Source organism: Festucalex cinctus, chromosome 12 (assembly GCF_051991245.1).
Source record: "Festucalex cinctus isolate MCC-2025b chromosome 12, RoL_Fcin_1.0, whole genome shotgun sequence".
Taxonomy (NCBI): Eukaryota; Metazoa; Chordata; class Actinopteri; order Syngnathiformes; family Syngnathidae; genus Festucalex; species Festucalex cinctus.
Window position 1 is genome coordinate 28,725,330 of NC_135422.1, and position 23,786 is coordinate 28,749,115.

General features: G+C 46.8%; 1 protein-coding gene across 4 annotated transcripts in view; it reads left to right on the top strand.

Moving 5' to 3' along the window:
* LOC144031591 (gamma-aminobutyric acid receptor subunit alpha-2-like) overlaps nucleotides 1–23,786 on the top strand; it is a 103,253-nt gene that overhangs the window by 58,104 nt on the left and 21,363 nt on the right. For all 4 annotated transcript variants that reach the window (XM_077538884.1, XM_077538883.1, XM_077538885.1 and 1 more), the window contains one exon: nucleotides 1,116–1,268. In XM_077538884.1, the coding sequence (XP_077395010.1) occupies nucleotides 1,116–1,268 (153 nt within the window). The remainder of the gene's footprint in view (nucleotides 1–1,115; nucleotides 1,269–23,786) is intronic.

Here is a 23,786-nt window from a genome sequence, read left to right on the forward strand (position 1 = left end):
AGTCAGTGGATTTTGCTCACCGTAGTCCAAGGAACGCTCAAGAAGTTTGTGTGAATGCACAGACACGCAGAAAATTGCCAGCAAGTAAAAACCCTGCCATAGTTTGGCTTCAAGCCACAAGTGCTCCTACTCAACAGGCACCTGTGGCTAAAGTCAAACTATGGCATGATTTTTACTTTCTGGACCTGGATTTGACACCACTGACTGTGACATGCTAACACATGCTCTTAAGCATTTCTGCTTGAGCCTTACACAAAGAAAATAATACAACTACTAAATAAATAAATACATTCTATAATGTTGCATGTTGTTGAATTATGTACAGAGCCCCTAAAGTGACATGGGAGAATTTTTTTTTTTCATGTTTCTTGTCCGGACGACAAACGAGCGGGAATTATACTGTAAGAAACAACAAGTTCTTACATTGTAGCCTCCAACAGTTTTTGGGTCACTGTTGGTGCTGCAGATAAACCCATCAATGCAGCCATTAATACATATTCCAAATGATTTTAGCTTGTCATATGAGTCAAAATGCCAAATGTAATTTGGTCCTTTGGCGAAACAGTTCCAGCGACGGAGCCGCCTCCTTCTTCTTAGCGCAACACCTCTTGGGTCAAGTTCTTGTATAATTCGGCACACCTGTTCTTTTTATTTATTTATTTATGTATTTTTTTTACGCGTAATCCATTCTCCTTGCATTTAGTATACATCCATCTATATCCGCAGAGCTGCCCAGATGTTCGTAAAAGTCCATGAATAAAATTAACCACACGATCCAAAGTGGAATGTTCCTTGCGCCGCAGCAGACCGCACGACTTCAAAATTAGTTTCAAATGTCTCTCAGACACAACATAATGGTGGCGACTTGCAAGTGAAGCAGCAATGTCCTTATAATAAAGTCCCAGGTGAAAATATAACCTTTTTTGTTGTCTTTTTCACACAGAAATACAAACTGAAATGTAGTACAGTATAAGGTCTCCCACGTGCTGGTTTGTCATCAGGATGAGAAACATATTTAAAAAAAAAGTTCCCCCATGTCACTTTAGGGGCTCCGTAATTATGCAATATATTTTACTAAAAATTATTGTTCATGAGTGTTTTTGCATTGCCCTTAGGTGAATACACGGTCATGACTGCCCACTTCCACCTGAAGAGGAAAATTGGCTATTTTGTGATCCAGACATATTTACCATGTATCATGACAGTAATCCTCTCCCAGGTGTCTTTTTGGCTTAATCGAGAGTCGGTTCCAGCCAGAACTGTATTTGGTGAGTCCATTTATTTGAATCCAATACTTGGAACTATCGCAATAGATATGAAGAGAACCTCCAAATTCATTGAAAGCTATATAAACAAAACACCTAAGTCTATGTCATTTCATTTCATTTTGTTCATTTATTTTAGGCAATAATCAACATTAACAAAATATCAATTTTTCTCGACGAATTTTTCTAAACCTAGCCTGAAAAGGAGTGGGAGGAAGAAAAACTTATTATAGGGGCTGTCTGCCAGATTCACTCAGGAAAATGCACTTTTTAAATATAGGATGTACACACTAACTTTCTCTCAGTCTACACATCTGTGTTTTTGTTAATCTTTTGTGGTGAGTTCGTCCTAAACCCCCACCTCCCCAGCCTGTATTTTGCCATTTTGTGTTTGTTTTGTAAACATCGGCACGTTTCTGTGGAAAGACAGTGTTTACAACCCTCCAGCCAATCCCAGAGCGGGGGGTGGCGTGTTGCAAATGGAGCTGGGCGAACGTCTCAGCTGCGTGACGTCACTCCCGTGGCAATTTGAAAGCACGCACGGATTTTTTTTTCTTCCACTCACTCACTCACAGAAGCTTACGTGTGTGAATGAGTGAGTGAAGTTGTCAGAGTGAGCCCAAGCCTATTTATCTTTAGATGTGAGGCATATTTTATTCATTCAGCATCTCCACAAAATATCTCATCAGGGTGAAAGCAAAAGGGTCGATGTGTTCGTTGTAACAGTAGAGTGGCCTCAGCTGCGTCCATGGCGCATCCGAGAACTTAACAAAATAAAAGCCTCAGATGTCATGAAAAGGAGTCACTATAACACAATTTAGAAGTAATACATTAAATGATACTGCATATATTTGTTGGGATTGGCGTCAAGTTGTATTATACAATCTTAAAATGTGCAGAAACTCGCAAGTTACTTATTGTTTAAAATTACAGAGCTATTAATATGAAAAGAACACATCGATCGTTTCTGGTTCCTATGCAGTAAAAATTTGTCATTTTACAATGCACCTCCTATTTCACTTAAAGCAGCTCTATGTAAGATTTAAAATTTCAAATCTCTACTGCCACCTGTGGCCGAAAACAAACCACGCTCGTACCTGCTGCGCGCACTCGTACGTGCACGACCTCAATACTGAAGACTGGGCTCTTCATATCCAATTAAACTATGTTTTCAGCGGTAAGAAGTTTTATAATGTTATACAAAGCTGGCCACTTCACGGAATGAGACTCTCGATCCCCACTAAACAATTGATGTCCACGGGACATGCAGATCATATTGCTTTAGTCGGTCGAAGTCCAGTCCTGTGCTGTACTCCAAAACGATGTGCAAATTACGTCAATTAATTGGACCTCATTCCGATGTTAATATGCAATTACATATTGTAGTCACCCCGCTCGACGGACGTCAACCTGCTTCTATTCATTATTAGTGTATGTCGCCCCCAGGCTAGCGTCATTGTGCATGAGCCGAAAGGTCGGCTGTCATTTAAGGAAATTGACGATTGTGAAAAACATATCGACCCATTCACTACTTAGTGTGATATGGCCGTGAATGTTATCGCCATTCAGTAGTAGCGTTCACATTCCAATAGGCTGTTTTCACGGAGGAAAATAAGGCGACATTTAGCCTGATTGAAACGCCGCGGAATGGAGCGTCTGTTCTTCATAAAGTCATTCTGTTCTATTACATTCAACTTTGCCGCCCCTTTCACGCTAAATGTTGCCGTCCACCTCACTTTCACCCCAATAGTTACGACCGAGAAGTGATCGATCTTGAGGTTACTGCTATTTGAAAACAACACATTTTCTTCTCAATGTCAAGATACTCGCTTCTTACCTTTTGGAGTAGAAGAAAGCCAGCTGTGAATCACTTTTCTAATCCAAGTCCGATCTCAACTCTCTCCACCGCTGAAATGTCAAACCAATGTTCACTCTCGTTCTCGGCGCCGGTCACTATCAAGTTTAGATTTTTTTTTTTCGTGGCACTTGACATTGTTTTCTTTTCTTTTTTTTTGAGCAGCCTTCCGCGGAGTAACAGCGGGTGTCTGGGGCAGCGAAAATCTGTACTAGTTCCGTCTTCGCGCGACAGGAAACAACTGACGATGACGCGAATAACGTCACATCCCGCAGACAGAGGGCGGGAAATTCGAAGGATTCGGACCGGACGCTTCCTAAATAATATTGGCCAGAGGCTTGTAGGAGTACCCATTGTGAACAGCGAAGATGTTGATCTACTAATTAGAATATGTTTCAGTCATAAATGGTCTGACACGACGAGGAGAGGTAGGACTCAGACGCAGGATAAAGGTAGGCCACAAAGGCAACAGATTTATTGCCGGTCAGCAGCTGTCTCCTCTCACACTGAGAGGAGAAAGGGGGATCAAAAAGTGGAGAACTAAAAACGCTCCACTGGGGAGGAAAAAACAGGCAAAAGGTACAGGGGACAACAAAAGGCGCTCCGCTAGGGAGGAAACAAGGCTCAAGGCACAAGGGGTAACTAAGGGCGCTCCGCTGTGGAGGATAAGGCACAAAAACAAGGCAAAACAACAAGGCAACAGGAACAAGGACTCGAGGACTGTGGGACGCTTCCATGCACTAACTGTGACACTTCGGCACTGAGGGTAGAATGTGGGTGGCTTTTATTGTCAGTCTGATTGGTGGCAGGTGTTCGTAATCATGGGCGGGGACCGGTGATTATGGAGCGGCAGGAAGGGTAAGTGACCTGGAGTGATAGGAGAGTTAGGATTTTCACAATAATACAGGAAACATGGATAACAAAATAAAAGCATGGCCTGTCACGCAGGTGGCGGCGTGACATGGTCAAATAAAAAGGCTATTGTTAAGATATTTTTTTGGGAAATCCTACATAGAGTAGCTTTAACAAAATAAAAGCATCAGCGAATGCATATATTTGTGGGGACTGTGTTGTATTTTACAGTTATTTCATATTAAAAATTAGGCAGCTCCTAATATGAAAAGAAAAATGCACTGAGCTGTCACTATTGTGTTATAAATGCAATTATGCCATGTTGTAGTGACAGAAAAATGACCAAAACAAATCAGTCACACTTTGGTTTGGTTTTACAGTACAGTACATATTTTATTTTTTTAAAACTTTTTTTATTGAATTGTTGTGAAATTACTCTATCAATGAATTTTTATTCGTATTTTTTTTTATTAAATTGTTATGAAATTACTCTATCAATGACTAAAAAATAAAACCATACTTAAATTAGGGGGAAAAAAAATTGCACATTTTATTGTAAATTTAGATATAAATTGAAGTATAAAACATGCGATTAATGTGTGATTAATCGTCAGTTAATTATTGAAGTCATGCGATTAATTACGATTAAACATTTTAATCGACTGACAACTTTACTCCAAATGTACTTTTTATTTGGTCTTGTGTTGCCACAAGAATATGGAGGACCAAAACTGCCAAAATTAAAAATACATAAATGACTAAATAAAAGTGAAAATAAAAAATGGATGTAAAAATAGAATTAAAAAATGAAATACAAAAAAATAAAGAGAAATAGAAACAAAAATATGTCCCTAAATGTCATGCCGCCACCAGAGTGGCGGTTCATGCTTTTGTTTTACAGTCATGTTCCTGTTTTATTTTGATAGTCCTGACTCTACTCTCACCCCAGGTCACTTACCCTTCCTGCAGCTCAATGATTACCGGTCCACGCCCATGATCAGCACCACCTGTTTCCAATCAACCCGGACAATAACAGCCACCTTCATTCTCCAGTTAGTTGCCGAAGTGTCACATCTCAGTGCATGGAAAGGTCCTCACAGTCCTCGTACCACAGTCCTTGTTTGATGTCTAGCCTAGCCTAGCCTAGCCTTGCCTTGTCTTGCGCCTTTAGTTAGCCCTGGTTTTCCTCCCTTGTGGAGCGCCTTTTGTTTGTCCCTGTTTTTGAGTGCCCTTTTTGTATCTCCAGTTTGGAGCTCTTTTTGTTCAGCCTTTTTTCCCTCTTTGAGAGGCGATTTGAGTTTTCGTGCGATTAAAGCTGCAGCCTTGTTGGCCAACTTACATTCTGCATCTGAGTCCTACCTCCTCTCATCGTGTCACTAAATAAATAAAAGAAAACAATAAATACAAAAATCAACAAGATTAAAAAAATAAAAATTAAAATTAAAATAAATACAAAAATAAATATGTAAACAAAATTAAAAATCAATTAATAAATAAAAATGTTTATTTATAATAAATTTATTTATTCCATGCTGCAGACGCTCTGTCAGGTTGAAACGTTATTCAAATAAGGGGGCGGTCCTAAGCGTGCCTTGGGTTGGGCTCCGCCATTGCAAACCGCCTTTCAATGGTTGAACAAGGAAGTCTCACCGGCTTGCATAGAGAGCTCCAGCAATGCAAGACAATCTTATCCACTGTCACCACGACCTGTTGTCGAGCAACTCATGTCGCAAGTCGAGGTGATAGTGGACACGATAGTCGTCCATGATGTCCTCCACTGCTTCTTCGATGCGTCAAAAAAAAAAAAAAAAAAAAGTTTAGTAGTTTAGTGTCACTCTATTACTTGCGGTGGGGTGGTGGCAGTGGCGGAGCCAGACTTTTATAAATAGGGGGGCCAGGGGGGGGCCAAGGATACTTCATCCAAAGATGATGCCAAATTTGTTTTCATGAAAATTTATTTCAATCGGAGTCTCTATCGAAGTTCAAATATATTTAAGTACATATTAAGCACAGGAGAGATTTTTGCACATAATGTGCCGTTTATTAAGAATGTATAAAATGTACAAAAAAAATTATTCAGCACTGTTTAACTTGAATGAACTTGCACGCACACGCAGATACTGTATTCATGCAATTACAGTACTTTTATCAACATAACATTATAATATGAACATAATGCAAATTTGTATTACAGTATGACTAAAGATCCTGTCGAAGTGCCAAACTTCATTTTCCACACACCCTATGAAAAATAAATTTATTACTCCAACTACTACTTCATTTACAACCACATAATTTATTAATGTGGTTAATTAATAATAATGTTAATAAATCCTCCACTTCTACCTGTAAATGCAAACGTCAGTTAGTGTCTGTTTGAACTTTCAACCATTGGAGGGTGCTATTGTATTGCATAACAACAACAACATACTTATTTTTAGCTTGCACAAAACTACGTTGCTTATTGATGTCCGTCCAAAACAATCTATCTGAACTAGAGGTGTCAGTGGATTAAAATTTGTAATCATAATTAATCGCATTACTTCAATAATTGACTATTAATCACACATTAATTGCACATTTTATATCTCAATTTATACCTACATTTACAATAAAATGTACAATTTCAATATGTTTTTTTTTTTAATCATTGATAGAGTAATTTCATCACAATTCAATTAAAATAATTTAAAAATTCATTGATGAGAGTAATTTCATAACAATTCAAGAAAAAAAAGTTAAAAAAAAAAATAAAATAAAATATGTGCTGTACTGTAAAACCAAACCAAAGCGTGACTGATTTGTTTTGGTCATTTTTCTATCACTGCAACATGGTATAATTGCATTTGTAAGACAATAGTGAAAGCTCAATGCATTTCTCTTTTCATATTAGGAGCTGCCTAATTTTTAACATGAAGTAACTTGTGAAATTATGCACATTTTTAAAACTGTAAAATACAACACAATCCCCACAAATATATGCATTCGCGCGAGGCTTTTATTTTGTTAAGTGAAATAGGAGGTGCATTGTAAAATGAAGAATTTTTACTGCATAGGCACCAGAAACGACCGATGTGTTCTTTTCATATTAATAGCTCTGTAATTTTAAACAATAAGTAACTTGCGAGTTTCTGCACATTTTAAAATTGTAAAATACAACTTGACGCCAATCCCCACACATTAGGCAGTATCATTTAATTTATTACTGCTAAATTGTGTTATAGTGACTCCTTTTAATGACGTCGGACGCTTTTATTTTGTTAAGTTCTCGGATGCGAGACGCAGCTGAGGCCGCTCTACTGTTACAGCGAACACATCGGTAGTTTCACTTTCACCTTGATGAGATATTTTGTGGAGATGCTGAATAAAATACGCCTCACATTTAAAGATAAATAGGCTTGTGCTCACTCCAACTGTCAAGACGGCGTCCATTCGGCTCTTTACTCTCACAGGGGTTTCAGAGTGCCCATGGACGCCTCTTGGTGCTCGGTGCGAACGCAACGGCTAACCGAGTGCGTTCTTTCAAAGCAAGGCACGGGTGGTAGTGGTGAGACACAGTCCAAATGGCTCCTCCACCTATATTCTGCCCATTAAACACTGTATTTTAGCTCCAGTGCTTTTCTATTGGGAAGTTTTGACGTGGACGTTTCTACTGCGTGGTGACTAGAATTCCCTGGGTAGAGGCTTTCCAAATAAGGAGCGGTCGTTAATCGAGCGTTAAAAAAAAATAGTGCCGTTAAAGGCACTTTAAGTTAACGAGATAATAACGTGACAATTTTGACACCCATAATCTGAACATAAAAGTTATTTTAAACAGTCACTCACGTCTCACAGGCAAACAAACATGATATAGCCAAACGCCAACATGCATTCTCGGTACTCAGGAGACTGCTCCTTAAACCAGATGATTCTCCTTCTCCAGACTCCTAGTGAGGTGGATTATAATGCTTTGTCGTAAGTAGCGCCAGCCACTGTTCAGAAGGGGCATAACAATTAGTAGGCGTCTGCTTGAAAAAAATGCTGGCAGGCTGCATCGGCAAGGCGTGCGACGTCACTGCGCCGGTGCCGTGATATGTCAATCATTTGGCGTCTGCTGGGTCCAATCACATTTCAGCAGGGGCACGTGCCACCCCGGCCCCCCCTCTGGCTCCGCCATTGGGTGGTGGGACAAAACAAAACAAACAAAAAGAAAAACAAACAAAAACATTTTCATTTTATTAATTTTCAAAAGCATTTGAGACATCATATCCATGATAAGTTATCAATAAAGCACTTTTCACAGGCCACATCAAATGGTAAATAATCTTTTAATTGACACAAAATTATGAAATCAAATTTCCCACTGTGGTAATATGACCTAATTTATGCAAGAAAATACCACAAGGCGCAACAATAAAATAAGCAAAGCCTCAGCAAATGAATTGTAAGCTGAATGTGATCTTCAAAGTTGAGGCTGATTTCATCTCTAGAGAGGTCAAACTTCCAAAACCTTTAAAGGGTTCAAATCTCGGACGGTGACCTTGCCTGCTGCTGGAATTGACTTTCCACTGATATTTTAACAGTACCTGAAAATTACAGGTACATATCTTTTTCCTAAGGTACTGGTTGCTATGGACATTTGAAAGATCCAAGTACCAAAACTTTAAAGCCCTTTTTCTCAAAACTAGGAATTTCAACTTTCGAACTGCTGTAACTTTGTCAATTTTTCAGCTACATCCATGTATTATATATTAGTGTTGTTCCGATACCGATACTGGTATCGGCAGAGGTGCCGATACTGCATTAAAACAGTGGTATCGGTATCGGCGACTACTCACAAGTAACATGCCGATACCAATTATTCCAACGCTAATATAGGATTTTAGATGAAGCATCTTGTGTTTTGCTCATGCATGACATTCACTGGTATGTGACATGCTCACTTAATGCCGATATAAGATATCCTATTGGTCCTTGAATGCTCTGAACCAATGGCAGGACAGCTTTTTCATGTTGAGGAAAAAAAACCTTAAGTATTGGTATGGTATCGGTATCGGTATCGGGAGCCAAAAAACGGTATCGGAACAACACCTGTATATATCATTTTAAAGGGAATTAAGTGCAGAATTAAGAGTTGGTCACACACACACACACACACACACACACACACACACACACCCACACACACACACAAACTTTTGTTTGTATTTGTCATAGCCACAGTTTAGTCTTTAGTTTAGGAGTGCCTTTGGTTCTTTTATTGTAGTTTAGATATTCTCCCTTTTGGAGCGCCCTTAGTTTGTCTTTTCATAGCCCTTGTTTTTATTTTCCCCTCAGAGTGAGGTGTTATTTTTTTTTTAATAAACATCTGCCTTGGTGGCCTAAAATCTCTGCACCTGAGTCCTCAATTTGCCATACCTTTACATTAAACTTTGGCCAGTATGGACTCAGCAGAGAGGGAGCAAGTGGCCGCAGCACTACGGGCTCAGGAATCCCGTCTTTCCCAGCAAGAGGATTTTCAGACAGCCATGGTGACGCAAATGAGCCAGCTCTCAGCACAGGTGCTGGGTCACCTGCGTCGCACCACCAGCCCTCCTGTCATGCCAGAGACTCAAACAGCCACGCCCGTATCGTATACTGGGTCGGGAATCAGGCTAGCCTCCCCTGAGCGATTCTCGGGGGAGCCTGGACAATGCAAGGCATTTCTTACTGACTGTGAAATCCATTTTGAGTACTCTCCCCAGGCCTTTCCCTCAGATCGGTCCAGGGTGGCCTTCATGATTTCCCACCTGACTGGGAGAGCCAGAGCCTGGGCCACAGCAGAGTGGGCACGCAATTCTCCGCTCTGCGCTCTGGATTATATTCTCATATACTCATCAGACCTAGCCACTCACAAAGTCCATGTCTCCAGGGTTCTTCAAAGACTACTCGACAACAAGCTCTATGTCAAGGCCGAGAAAAGTGTTTTTCACACTGACACCATTTCCTTCCTGGGCTTTGTGGTAGCCCCTGTAAAGGTGCAGATGGAGCCAGGTAAAATCAGCGCTGTGAGTGACTGGCCCACACCTGACAGCCGCAAGAAAGTTCAACGATTCCTTGGCTTTGCAAACTTCTAAAGGTGCTTCATCAGAGGGTACAGCGCAATAGCTGCTCCTCTATGTGCACTCACCTCTCCTCTGGTGCGTTTCAGCTGGTCCTCGGAGGCTGAAGCCGTGTTCCGAACCCTGAAGCAAAGCTTTGTCACGGCACCGATTCTCACTCTGCCAGACCCACAGCGACAATCCATAGTCGAAGTGGATGCTTCTAATGATGGAATTGGGGCAGTCCTGTCCCAGTGCGCGGAGAAGGATGGAAAGATGCATCCTTGTGCCTTTTTGTCACGACGCTTGTCCAAGGCGGAGAGGAACTATGATGTTGGAGACAAAGAGCTACTGGCGGTCAAAGTGGCTCATGAGGAATGGCGTCACTGGCTTGAGGGGGCGGAGCATCCGTTTGTGGTCTGGACGGACCATAAAAACTTAAGAGTACATACGGAAGGCCAAGAGACTCAATCAGCGCCAGGCCAGATGGGCGCTCTTCTTTAATCGATTCTCTTTCTCTCTCACTTACCGGCCGGGGTCTCGTAACATCAAGCCTGACGCACTGTCCCGCCTCTACGACCCCGAGCGTGTTGACAAAGAACCTGGACCCATCCTTCCATTGAACTGTGTGGTTGGAGCAGTTACGTGGCAAATTGAGAAGGATGTGAAGCAAGCCAATGGTGAGGGACCCCCGCCTAACGGGTGTCCAACTAATCGCTTATTTGTTCCAGTCAAGTTGCGCACACAGGTGATCCATTGGGCCCACACCTCTCTCCTTTCCTGCCATCCCGGAGTTCGATGGACTATGTTTGCCATCTCCCGGAGATTCTGGTGGCCTTCCATAGAGTCGGAGGTCCGGGAGTACATCGAGGCCTGCTCCATATGCGCCCGAAATAAGACATCCACCAAGTCACGCATGGGGTTGTTGCAGCCACTCCCTATCCCCTCCAGACCATGGGCAGAGATATCTTTGGACTTCGTCACAGGGCTCCCCGTACTGTCACACCGCGATGAGGTTGTCTAGGGTTTTTTCTTTCTTGTCATTTCCTGTTTTATTTTGAAGATCCTGACTCTCCTCTCGTTTCAGAGGTCACTTGCCCTTCCTCATATGGTGTCAGTGTCAACCCTGATTCCTGATGTGTCCACCTGTTTCCCATGACCCTCATGTGTTAAATAGTCTGCGTCTCCCCTGTCTTGTGCCAAAGTGTTTCGTCTTGATCACCAAAGCCCATCCACAGCCTTGAGCCACAGTCTTGCTATTGTTTGTCTCGTGTGAGAAACTTTTGTTTGTATTTGTCATAGCCACAGTTTAGTCTTTAGTTTAGGAGTGCCTTTGGTTCTTTTGTTGTAGTTTAGATATCCTCCCTTTTGGCGCGCCCTTAGTTTGTCTTTTCATAGCCCTTGTTTTTGTTTTCCCCTCAGAGTGAGGTGGTTTTTGTTTAGTAAACATCTGCCTTGGTGGCCTAAAATCGTCCTTGATTTGCCATACCTTGACAGTACTCAATTGCATGCATTAGCATCATATCAACTGGGCGCAATTCAGCAATTATTAATTAAATGCAAATGACTTTTGTTTTATCAGTCACCCCGCTCATCTTGGAACAGCAGGCGTAGGAAATGTCGTGCATTGATCTAATCACTGAACTGTGCAGCCTTCAATGTAACCATCCGCGGTTACGATCAAGGCTCAAGTGCGGTCCAAAAAAATTGTGCGATTAATAGTCGTTAATACGTGATTAATGTAACATTTTTCTGTGATTAATTAATCTATTAACGCTTTAACTTTGACAGCCCTAATATTTACATACTCAAATCTAATTGATTTGGCCAGTGTTAGCTATCGGAAATTTGCATGGTAGCAATAGATAGCCATTAGCTTGATAATTCGCCATTCCACTTTGACCCTACCAGCCACACAACACTCAGAAGTACTGTAACAAACTAGGTTGTATTGCAGGGATGTCATAATAAGGGCAATATTGTGATATTAAAACTGCCACAATATCGTCGTCATGTTTTTTTTAGTATGAGCTCTTTTTTTTATTTATTTTTTTTACAATATTGTGATCTTTTTTAAATATCGGCAACACCCCCACAATATCGTCATAATTATCATATCGTGACCTTCATATCGTGATAATATTGTATTGTGATGTTTGGATATCGTTACATCCCTATTGTATTGTGTGCGTTCTTATTTATGAGTGCTTGTGAATGCATTGCGGGAAAGGATGGGGGGGGGGGGGGGCGCAGCTGTTTGTGTTGACAATAAGGAAGGTAAGTTCACCAACCGTCTGCTGTTAACATACTTGACAAACGTTACAGTAGGCCTACTGTATAAAGAAAAATTGCCACAGCCACCACAAACAGAAATGTATATAAATCCAACTCCATGCTACCGGGAGATGAGAATTTCACGATGGTATGTGTTGGTCCTCATGGAAAATGTGGTCTTCATTCAAGGCAAAAGACGACCACTTTTGTCCATTTGGTGCTGCCATAATCAACGAAAACTGAAAAGTAATTTGTTGCTTTAACGCAGTAATTCTCAATTATTTTCTGTCATGCTCCCCCAGTAAGAAGAAAACATCTCTCGCTCCCCCACCCATTTTTTGACTGACCATGTCAAACCATACGATACGGAAAAATAAAATTACATCAAATCAATAAATAATAATAATGCATTCAAACTGATCACCAACATTAACTCAGGAGCACAATATTAAAAAAAAACTTTAACCTGCAAAACAAAAATATATAAAATAATTTGTGCTGATTTTTTATTTTTTTTTGCTGTGTGCAAAGCGCGCATGCTCAGTGCAAACAAAACCCCTACACCACCGAGCGAATGCTCCCTGCGCACACTCTGCCAATAATGAGAGCACCACTGCCCTCTAATGTAGTGGAGGTTCAATTGCACTTTATTCTAGAACAGTAAAAAATAAAAATAATAAAAAAGCATGTTCCCCGAGGTCAAACGCGCTCCCCTTGATGGACCCTTGATGGACCCAAATAGTGGGGCGTGCCCCACTATTTGAAAAGCACTGCTTTAACGCAACTCATTATAGTCTGAAATATGCAGCGAATTATTGTTTACACATCCACCCACAATTTGATTGTCTCTATGTAGCTAATATTGAGCATGTCTAGAAACTTAATTTAAGGAATTGGTACATTGATACGTAAAGGGATCGTTCGGATTTTTTAACATTAATCTGTTTCATCCTCACCTCCAGTGTGTGTGATCAGCACTGACTTACCCCTGACAGCGTTCTGTGACACGAGTTCTGGTCCGGTGTTGAACGAGAGGAAAATAGTCCAGCAAGCTGACTGGGGTCACGGAAATAAAAGCGATTTTCTTCTAAAAACAATTTGTGTTCAAAAGAGTGATACATTTGCCTCACAATACTCTTTTCTGAAAAAAGTCAGACGCCATTACCGCCAGCCACTACTTTTCTGTTCGTTCATATCACTGCGCGTCGCCCTGTAGACGGCTAATTGACGCACTGCAGTAGGGGTGGGAACCTCTGGGTACCTCACGATACGATACGATATGCGATACGAGGCTCACAATAACGATTATCTTGCGATATGACGATACTGCGATTATCGATATATTGGTCAAGAAATAAGTCCACGATAATCACGATAAAGCTACTCAAGACAAACTTTTTTTTTTCAATTAAATATTTTTATTTATTTTTTTAATATCACTGATACACAATATTAAAGCTACCATATCGGCTTCTTCACAGTAAGCAGTTGAGTACTTAAGTGAAAATTCTAGTAAATAAATGCAAGTGTCGTAACAGAGACTATTATTGCAACATTTTTGTAAACAAATAGTGTCTAAACACTATTGTAGTGCAACAACTCAGTCACATTTCTGTTTCTGTGTAAAGTGCAAATATACTGCAAGGCCTCTGCATAAGGAAAAAAAAATGTAAATGTTAAATCCAACAAAAATCAATAACATTCCACAGAAATTGTGCTTCAAAAAGTGGATTTTTAAACATAGCAGATTTTTACAACCTTGAACATTGAACAATAAACATTGTTAATACAAACTTCTGCAAAACTAAGCCAGTCATTCACTGGACTGATAAATGGCCATTTTACATTTTAGGTAAGTTCATGTTTTTCTTTAGAAAGTGCAGCTGGTCGGCATGTTCAGGGGTGAGCACACTTCTCTGAACACTGATGATGTCACCAGCAGTTGAAAAAAGCTATTTCAGCTGCTACACTTGTTCCAGGAATACACAAATACATTTGTGCCAGCTTGGAAAGAAGAGGGTAGACATGCTGTTGACTTCTCCACCACAGCAGTGAATCCTCCGTTAGTGGAAGAGACGGGACATCTTGATATTGTTTTATTTCCCTCTGAGCAAGTGCTACGGGTAATTCCAGTGGAGTAGATGTATTTTTCTTGAAAGTCTGTCCTAGCAGATCCACAAGAGCAGACTTTCTCTTTTTTGGACTCTGTTCATAATGTGCAAAGCCAGCTTCCTTTTTCTCACTCGCAGCTCTCCTCCTCCCCCTGTGCTTTCTCCCAAGTGCCCTGTGCATGTGCATCCTCCTTCAGTGCTACAGCTTTTGACAGTAGTTTTGCATAAGTGTCTTGCACTTCTTCAGATGACAAAAAGAGCAGGGATTTAAACCTTGGGTCAAGGGATGATGATATGTGCAGAAGATCTTTTTCCTCCACTGACTGATACCTCTTTGAGAGATCTTGATGGATGGCACTCTTGATTTCACGAACCAGTGCTGAATCTTCAACAGTGACAATGGTGTCGCTTAACAGCTGAGCTTGAAGTGGGGCGATGACAGAAATGGTGGGGTTGTTTTCCTCACACATGATGTTTGTTGCCACAAGCATTGGTTTGAGTGCTTCCACCATCTCTTCAGCATACGAGATGTCAGACTCCGTCAGTGAGCAGTCAGTCACATTCTTTCTCACCTTTAAAATACAGCATAAAAGCAAAAACCACAGGATTACAAACTTTTCTATTTATCTTTTGACTTGCAATTATGCATTTAGTGGAATATTTAAACTGTTGTTACAGTAGTATCAAGTGAAAAAAAATAGCTGAATGTGTGTAGTTATTAAATTTCACCTGTGTCTACTCATTTTAATATTATGTACACTAACTGCACATAATTTTACATTTGCCAGAAATTATTACTATTTGTGTCTGTTAAAAGTTAGAACTAATGATTAACTTTTTAACGTGTTTATTGTTATTAAAAAAATATTTACTACATGCACATTGCACAATGTGATTAATATCCTTTAAATATAAAAACTTTCTTACCATAGGTGATAAAAGAGCAGCGGTGATGGCTGGTTGTTGTTCAAGAAACTTGGAGACCATTAAGCACTATTCCAACGCACAGGCATGTCCGTGATGAGCTTGTGGGGGGGGGAGGCCAAGCAGAGTTTGTTTCTTTTTCAGTGCTTTTGCACCTATTGTGCTCCTGTGGAAGTAATTTGAAATCCTTCGAATCTTCGCAAGAAGCCTGGCGACAGTGGCAACCTTCAGAGCATGTTGTGATGCAAGATTTAGTACGTGGGCAAAACATCGTACATGCTGGTAGCCGGTTAGTTCCATTGCTACAATCATATTAGAGGCATTGTCAGTAACGACAACGGGCTTTTTGTTGTCAATCTTCCACTCGTCCACGGCTCGCTGAAGTACTTCTGCAATGTGCGCGCCAGTGTGGGTTTCACACATTTCACGAGTCTGAAGCACGTATGATTTCAGTTCCCATGCACTGATAAAATGCGCGGTAATGGTGATAAAAGACAGCGTGGCCCTCGAAGTCCATCCATCACAGGTAAGACTGACTCGTTCATCGGACTCAAGTGCTTTCATTACTTGAGTCCTGGTGTCCTCGAACAAAGTAGGAATCGTTTTTTCTGTTAAATATTTTCGACTGGGTATTTCGTAACGTGGTTCAAGCGTGTGTATCATGTAACGAAAGCCCTCATTTTCAACCACGCTATATGGGCGTAGATCTTTACAAATATACACAGCGATGCTGTGTGTGATGGATTTTGATCTAGGTGAAGCAAAAGGCATTTTGGCTTGGAAAAGAGAACTCACACTGCGCTGGTCAGAAGGAGGCACGGCATTTTGGCTTGCCACAAGCTCCGGGTGATGTCGCTGCAAGTGGCTGTGCATGTTGGTCGTGTTTCCTGTGTATCTTATTTTCGTTAGACAACTCTTGCATATGGAGAAGTCCTTGTCCAGCTTGGTTCCATCCGCGTTGCTGTAAAATCCGAAATGGATCCATACTTTTGATTTAAATGTGGCCGGTGCATCTTTTAAAAGCTGTCTTTCACGTGCTTCTGCCATGTTCTCTCCCATTGTTTGTCTTCTTTGCCTGGCAACTTCCGCCCATTTCACCGCCACTCTTGTCAGGCGCGCCCCCTAACGGACTGACAAGTAATTGCTCAACAAGCAATGAACAATGGAGGAGCCTCTACAACGGCCATATATAAATGGTAAATATCGATACTTGGCGGAGGCATATCGATAACCGAACCTTGAGACCAAATATCGCGATGTATCGCCGTATCGAGATATCGTCACACCCCTACACTGCAGCCAGCTGATCCTTCCGCGAGAAGTTGTTTGTCTTTTCGAAGGCGGAAGGATCAGCTAGCTGGCTGCAGTGCGTCGATTAGCCGTCAACAGGGCGACACGCAGTGATACGAACGAACAGAATTCCCCATTGAGTTGAATGGCCGGGTTACCAGGACTGCTGTCCGGGTTACCAGGAGGGCTGTCCGGGTTACTAGGAGTTCGAATTCCCCATTGAGTTGAATGGCCGGGTTACCAGGAGTGCCCTCCGGGTTACCAGGAGGGCTGTCCGGGTTACCAGGAGGGCTGTCCGGGTTACCAGGAATTCGAATTCCCCATTGAGTTGAATGGCCGGGTTACCAGGACTGCTGTCCGGGTTACCAGGAGGGCTGTCCGGGTTACCAGGAGTTCGAATTCCCCATTGAGTTGAATGGCCGGGTTACCAGGAGGGCTGTCCGGGTTACCAGGAGTGCCCTCCGGGTTACCAGGACTGCTGTCCGGGTTACCAGGAGGGCTGTCCGGGTTACCAGGAGGGCTGTCCGGGTTACCAGGGGGGCTGTCCGGGTTACCAGGAGTGCGAATTCCCCATTGAGTTGAATGGCCGGGTTACCAGGACTGCTGTCCGGGTTACCAGGAGGGCTGTCCGGGTTACCAGGAGTTCGAATTCCCCATTGAGTTGAATGGCCGGGTTACCAGGACTGCTGTCCGGGTTACCAGAAGGGCTGTCCGGGTTACCAGGAGTTCGAATTCCCCATTGATTTGAATAGCCGGGTTACCAGGACTGCTGTCCGGGTTACCAGGACGGCTGACCGGGTTACCAGGAGGGCTGTCCGAGTTACCAGGAGTGCTGTCCGGGTTACCAGGAGGGCTGTCCGGGTTACCAGGAGTGCCCTCCGGGTTACCAGGAGTGCTGTCCGGGTTACCAGGAGGGCCGTCCGGGTTACCAGGAGTGCTGTCCGGGTTACCAGGAGTGCGAATTCAACATTGAGTTGAATGGCCGGGTAACCAGGACTGCTGTCCGGGTTACCAGGAGGGCCGTCCGGGTTACCAGGAGGGCTGTCCGGGTTACCAGGAGGGCTGTCCGGGTTACCAGGAGGGCCGTCCGGGTTACCAGGAGTGCTGTCCGGGTTACCAGGAGTGCGAATTCAACATTGAGTTGAATGGCCGGGTAACCAGGACTGCTGTCCGGGTTACCAGGACTGCTGTCCGGGTTACCAGGAGGGCTGTCCGGGTTACCAGGAGGGCTGTCCGGGTTACCAGGAGGGCCGTCCGGGTTACCAGGAGTGCTGTCCGGGTTACCAGGAGTGCGAATTCAACATTGAGTTGAATGGCCGGGTAACCAGGACTGCTGTCCGGGTTACCAGGAGGGCCGTCCGGGTTACCAGGAGGGCTGTCCGGGTTACCAGGAGTGCTGTCCGGGTTACCAGGAGTGCCCTCCGGGTTACCAGGAGTGCTGTCCGGGTTACCAGGAGGGTTGTCCGGGTTACCAGGAGTGCTGTCCGGGTTACCAGGAGGGCTGTCCGGGTTACCAGGAGGGCTGTCCGGGTTACCAGGAGTGCTGTCCGGATTACTAGGAGTGCTGTCCGGGTTACCAGGAGTGCGAATTCCCCATTGAGTTGAATGGCCGGGTTACCAGGACTGCTGTCCGGGTTACCAGGAGGGCTGTCCGGGTTACCAGGAGTGCCCTCCGGGTTACCAGGAGTGCTGTCCGGGTTACCAGGAGTGCGAATTCCCCATTGAGTTGAATGTCCGGGTTACCAGGAGGGCTGTCCGGGTTACCAGGAGTGCCCTCCGGGTTACCAGGACTGCTGTCCGGGTTACCACGAGGGCTGTCCGGGTTACCAGGAGGGCTGTCCGGGTTACCAGGAGTGCGAATTCCCCATTGAGTTGAATGGCCGGGTTACCAGGACTGCTGTCCGGGTTACCAGGAGGGCTGTCCGGGTTACCAGGAGTGCCCTCCGGGTTACAAGGAGGGCTGTCCGGGTTACCAGGAGGGCTGTCCGGGTTACCAGGAGTGCCCTCCGGGTTACCAGGAGTGCTGTCCGGGTTACCAGGAGGGCTGTCCGGGATACCAGGAGTTCGAATTCCCAATTGAGTTGAATGGCCGGGTTACCAGGACTGCTGTCCGGGTTACCAGGAGGGCTGTCCGGGTTACCAGGAGTTCGAATTCCCCATTGAGTTGAATGGCCGGGTTACCAGGACTGCTGTCCGGGTTACCAGGAGGGCTGTCCGGGTTACCAGGAGTTCGAATTCCCCATTGAGTTGAATGGCCGGGTTACCAGGACTGCTGTCCGGGTTACAAGGAGGGCTGTCCGGGTTACCAGGAGTTCGAATTCCCCATTGAGTTTAATGGCCGGGTTACCAGGACTGCTGTCCGGGTTACCAGGAGGGCTGTCCGGGTTACCAGGAGTTCGAATTCCCCATTGAGTTGAATGGCCGGGTTACCAGGACTGCTGTCCGGGTTACCAGGAGGGCTGTCCGGGTTACCAGGAGTTCGAATTCCCCATTGAGTTGAATGGCCGGGTTACCAGGATGCTGTCCGGGTTACCAGGAGGGCTGTCCGGGTTACCAGGAGTGCCCTCCGGGTTACCAGGACTGCTGTCCGGGTTACCAGGAGGGCTGTCCGGGTTACCAGGAGGGCTGTCCGGGTTACCAGGAGTGCGAATTCCCCATTGAGTTGAATGGCCGGGTTACCAGGACTGCTGTCCGGGTTACCAGAAGGGCTGTCCGGGTTACCAGGAGTTCGAATTCCCCATTGAGTTGAATGGCCGGGTTACCAGGACTGCTGTCCGGGTTACAAGGAGGGCTGTCCGGGTTACCAGGAGGGCTGTCCGGGTTACCAGGAGTGCCCTCCGGGTTACCAGGAGTGCTGTCCGGGTTCCCAGGAGGGCTGTCCGGGTTACCAGGAGTGCTGTCCGGGTTACCAGGAGTGCTGTCCGGGTTACCAGGAGTGCGAATTCCCCATTGAGTTGAATGGCCGGGTTACCAGGACTGCTGTCCGGGTTACCAGGAGGGCTGTCCGGGTTACCAGGAGTTCGAATTCCCCATTGAGTTGAATGGCCGGGTTACCAGGACTGCTGTCCGGGTTACCAGGAGGGCTGTCCGGGTTACCAGGAGTTCGAATTCCCCATTGAGTTGAATGGCCGGGTTATCAGGACTGCTGTCCGGGTTACAAGGAGGGCTGTCCGGGTTACCAGGAGTTCGAATTCCCCATTGAGTTGAATGGCCGGGTTACCAGGACTGCTGTCCGGGTTACCAGGAGGGCTGTCCGGGTTACCAGGAGTTCGAATTCCCCATTGAGTTGAATGGCCGGGTTACCAGGACTGCTGTCCGGGTTACCAGGAGGGCTGTCCGGGTTACCAGGAGTGCCCTCCGGGTTACCAGGACTGCTGTCCGGGTTACCAGGAGGGCTGTCCGGGTTACCAGGAGGGCTGTCCGGGTTACCAGGAGTGCGAATTCCCCATTGAGTTGAATGGCCGGGTTACCAGGACTGCTGTCCGGGTTACCAGGAGGGCTGTCCGGGTTACCAGGAGTTCGAATTCCCCATTGAGTTGAATGGCCGGGTTACCAGGACTGCTGTCCGGGTTACCAGAAGGGCTGTCCGGGTTACCAGGAGTTCGAATTCCCCATTGAGTTGAATGGCCGGGTTACCAGGACTGCTGTCCGGGTTACAAGGAGGGCTGTCCGGGTTACCAGGAGTGCCCTCCGGGTTACCAGGAGGGCTGTCCGGGTTACCAGGAGTGCCCTCCGGGTTACCAGGAGTGCGAATTCCCCATTGAGTTGAATGGCCGGGTTACCAGGACCAGGACTGCTGTCCGGGTTACAAGGAGGGCTGTCCGGGTTACCAGGAGGGCTGTCCGGGTTACCAGGAGGGCTGTCCGGGTTACCAGGAGTGCCCTCCGGGTTACCAGGAGTGCTGTCCGGGTTACCAGGAGTGCTGTCCGGGTTCCCAGGAGGGCTGTCCGGGTTACCAGGAGTGCTGTCCGGGTTACCAGGAGTGCTGTCCGGGTTACCAGGAGTGCGAATTCCCCATTGAGTTGAATGGCCGGGTTACCAGGACTGCTGTCCGGGTTACCAGGAGGGCTGTCCGGGTTACCAGGAGTGCCCTCCGGGTTACCAGGAGGGCTGTCCGGGTTACCAGGAGTTCGAATTCCCCATTGAGTTGAATGGCCGGGTTACCAGGACTGCTGTCCGGGTTACCAGGAGGGCTGTCCGGGTTACCAGGAGTGCGAATTCCCCATTGAGTTGAATGGCCGGGTTACCAGGACTGCTGTCCGGGTTACCAGGAGGGCTGTCCGGGTTACCAGGAGTTCGAATTCCCCATTGAGTTGAATGGCCGGGTTACCAGGACTGCTGTCCGGGTTACCAGAAGGGCTGTCCGGGTTACCAGGAGTTCGAATTCCCCATTGAGTTGAATGGCCGGGTTACCAGGACTGCTGTCCGGGTTACAAGGACGGCTGTCCGGGTTACCAGGAGTGCCCTCCGGGTTACCAGGAGGGCTGTCCGGGTTACCAGGAGTGCCCTCCGGGTTACCAGGAGTGCGAATTCCCCATTGAGTTGAATGGCCGGGTTACCAGGACCAGGACTGCTGTCCGGGTTACAAGGAGGGCTGTCCGGGTTACCAGGAGGGCTGTCCGGGTTACCAGGAGGGCTGTCCGGGTTACCAGGAGTGCCCTCCGGGTTACCAGGAGTGCTGTCCGGGTTACCAGGAGTGCTGTCCGGGTTCCCAGGAGGGCTGTCCGGGTTACCAGGAGTGCTGTCCGGGTTACCAGGAGTGCTGTCCGGGTTACCAGGAGTGTGAATTCCCCATTGAGTTGAATGGCCGGGTTACCAGGACTGCTGTCCGGGTTACCAGGAGGGCTGTCCGGGTTACCAGGAGTGCCCTCCGGGTTACCAGGAGGGCTGTCCGGGTTACCAGGAGTTCGAATTCCCAATTGAGTTGAATGGCCGGGTTACCAGGACTGCTGTCCGGGTTACCAGGAGTGCTGTCCGGGTTACCAGGAGGGCTGTCCGGGTTACCAGGAGTGCTGTCCGGGTTACCAGGAGTGCCCTCCGGGTTACCAGGAGTGCTGTCCGGGTTACCAGGAGTGCGAATTCAACATTGAGTTGAATGGCCGGGTAACCAGGACTGCTGTCCGGGTTACCAGGAGGGCCGTCCGGGTTACCAGGAGGGCTTTCCGGGTTACCAGGAGGGCTGTCCGGGTTACCAGGAGTTCGAATTCCCCATTGAGTTGAATGGCCGGGTTACCAGGACTGCTGTCCGGGTTACCAGGAGGGCTGTCCGGGTTACCAGGAGTTCGAATTCCCCATTGAGTTGAATGGCCGGGTTACCAGGACTGCTGTCCGGGTTACCAGGAGGGCTGTCCGGGTTACCAGGAGTTCGAATTCCCCATTGAGTTGAATGGCCGGGTTACCAGGACTGCTGTCCGGGTTACCAGGAGGGCTGTCCGGGTTACCAGGAGTTCGAATTCCCCATTGAGTTGAATGGCCGGGTTACCAGGACTGCTGTCCGGGTTACCAGAAGGGCTGTCCGGGTTACCAGGAGTTCGAATTCCCCATTGAGTTGAATGGCCGGGTTACCAGGACTGCTGTCCGGGTTACAAGGAGGGCTGTCCGGGTTACCAGGAGTGCCCTCCGGGTTACCAGGAGGGCTGTCCGGGTTACCAGGAGTGCCCTCCGGGTTACCAGGAGTGCGAATTCCCCATTGAGTTGAATGGCCGGGTTACCAGGACTGCTGTCCGGGTTACAAGGAGGGCTGTCCGGGTTACCAGGAGGGCTGTCCGGGTTACCAGGAGTGCCCTCCGGGTTACCAGGAGTGCCCTCCGGGTTACCAGGAGTGCTGTCCGGGTTACCAGGAGTGCTGTCCGGGTTCCCAGGAGGGCTGTCCGGGTTACCAGGAGTGCTGTCCGGGTTACCAGGAGTGCTGTCCGGGTTACCAGGAGTGCGAATTCCCCATTGAGTTGAATGGCCGGGTTACCAGGACTGCTGTCCGGGTTAGCAGGATGGCTGTCCGGGTTACCAGGAGTGCCCTCCGGGTTACCAGGAGGGCTGTCCGGGTTACCAGGAGTTCGAATTCCCAATTGAGTTGAATGGCCGGGTTACCAGGACTGCTGTCCGGGTTACCAGGAGTGCTGTCCGGGTTACCAGGAGGGCTGTCCGGGTTACCAGGAGTGCTGTCCGGGTTACCAGGAGTGCCCTCCGGGTTACCAGGAGTGCTGTCCGGGTTACCAGGAGTGCCCTCCGGGTTACCAGGAGTGCTGTCCGGGTTACCAGGAGGGCCGTCCGGGTTACCAGGAGTGCGAATTCAACATTGAGTTGAATGGCCGGGTTACCAGGACTGCTGTCCGGGTTACCAGGAGGGCTGTCCGGGTTACCAGGAGTTCGAATTCCCCATTGAGTTGAATGGCCGGGTTACCAGGACTGCTGTCCGGGTTACAAGGCGGGCTGTCCGGGTTACCAGGAGTGCGCTCCGGGTTACCAGGAGGGCTGTCCGGGTTACCAGGAGTGCCCTCCGGGTTACCAGGAGTTCCCTCCGGGTTACCAGGAGTGCTGTCCGGGTTACCAGGAGTGCGAATTCCCCATTGAGTTGAATGGCCGGGTTACCAGGACTGCTGTCTGGGTTACCAGGAGGGCTGTCCGGGTTACCAGGAGGGCTGTCCGGGTTACCAGGAGTGCCCTCCGGGCTACCAGGAGTGCTGTCCGGGTTACCAGGAGTGCTGTCCGGGTTCCCAGGAGGGCTGTCCGGGTTACCAGGAGTGCTGTCCGGGTTACCAGGAGTGCGAATTCCCCATTGAGTTGAATGGCCGGGTTACCAGGACTGCTGTCCGGGTTACCAGGAGGGCTGTCCGGGTTACCAGGAGTGCCCTCCGGGTTACCAGGAGGGCTGTCCGGGTTACCAGGAGTTCGAATTCCCATTTGAGTTGAATGGCCGGGTTACCAGGACTGCTGTCCGGGTTACCAGGAGTGCTGTCCGGGTTACCAGGAGGGCTGTCCGGGTTACCAGGAGTGCTGTCCGGGTTACCAGGAGTGCCCTCCGGGTTACCAGGAGTGCTGTCCGGGTTACCAGGAGGGCCGTCCGGGTTACCAGGAGGGCTGTCCGGGTTACCAGGAGGGCTGTCCGGGTTACCAGGAGTGCTGTCCGGGTTACCAGGAGTGCCCTCCGGGTTACCAG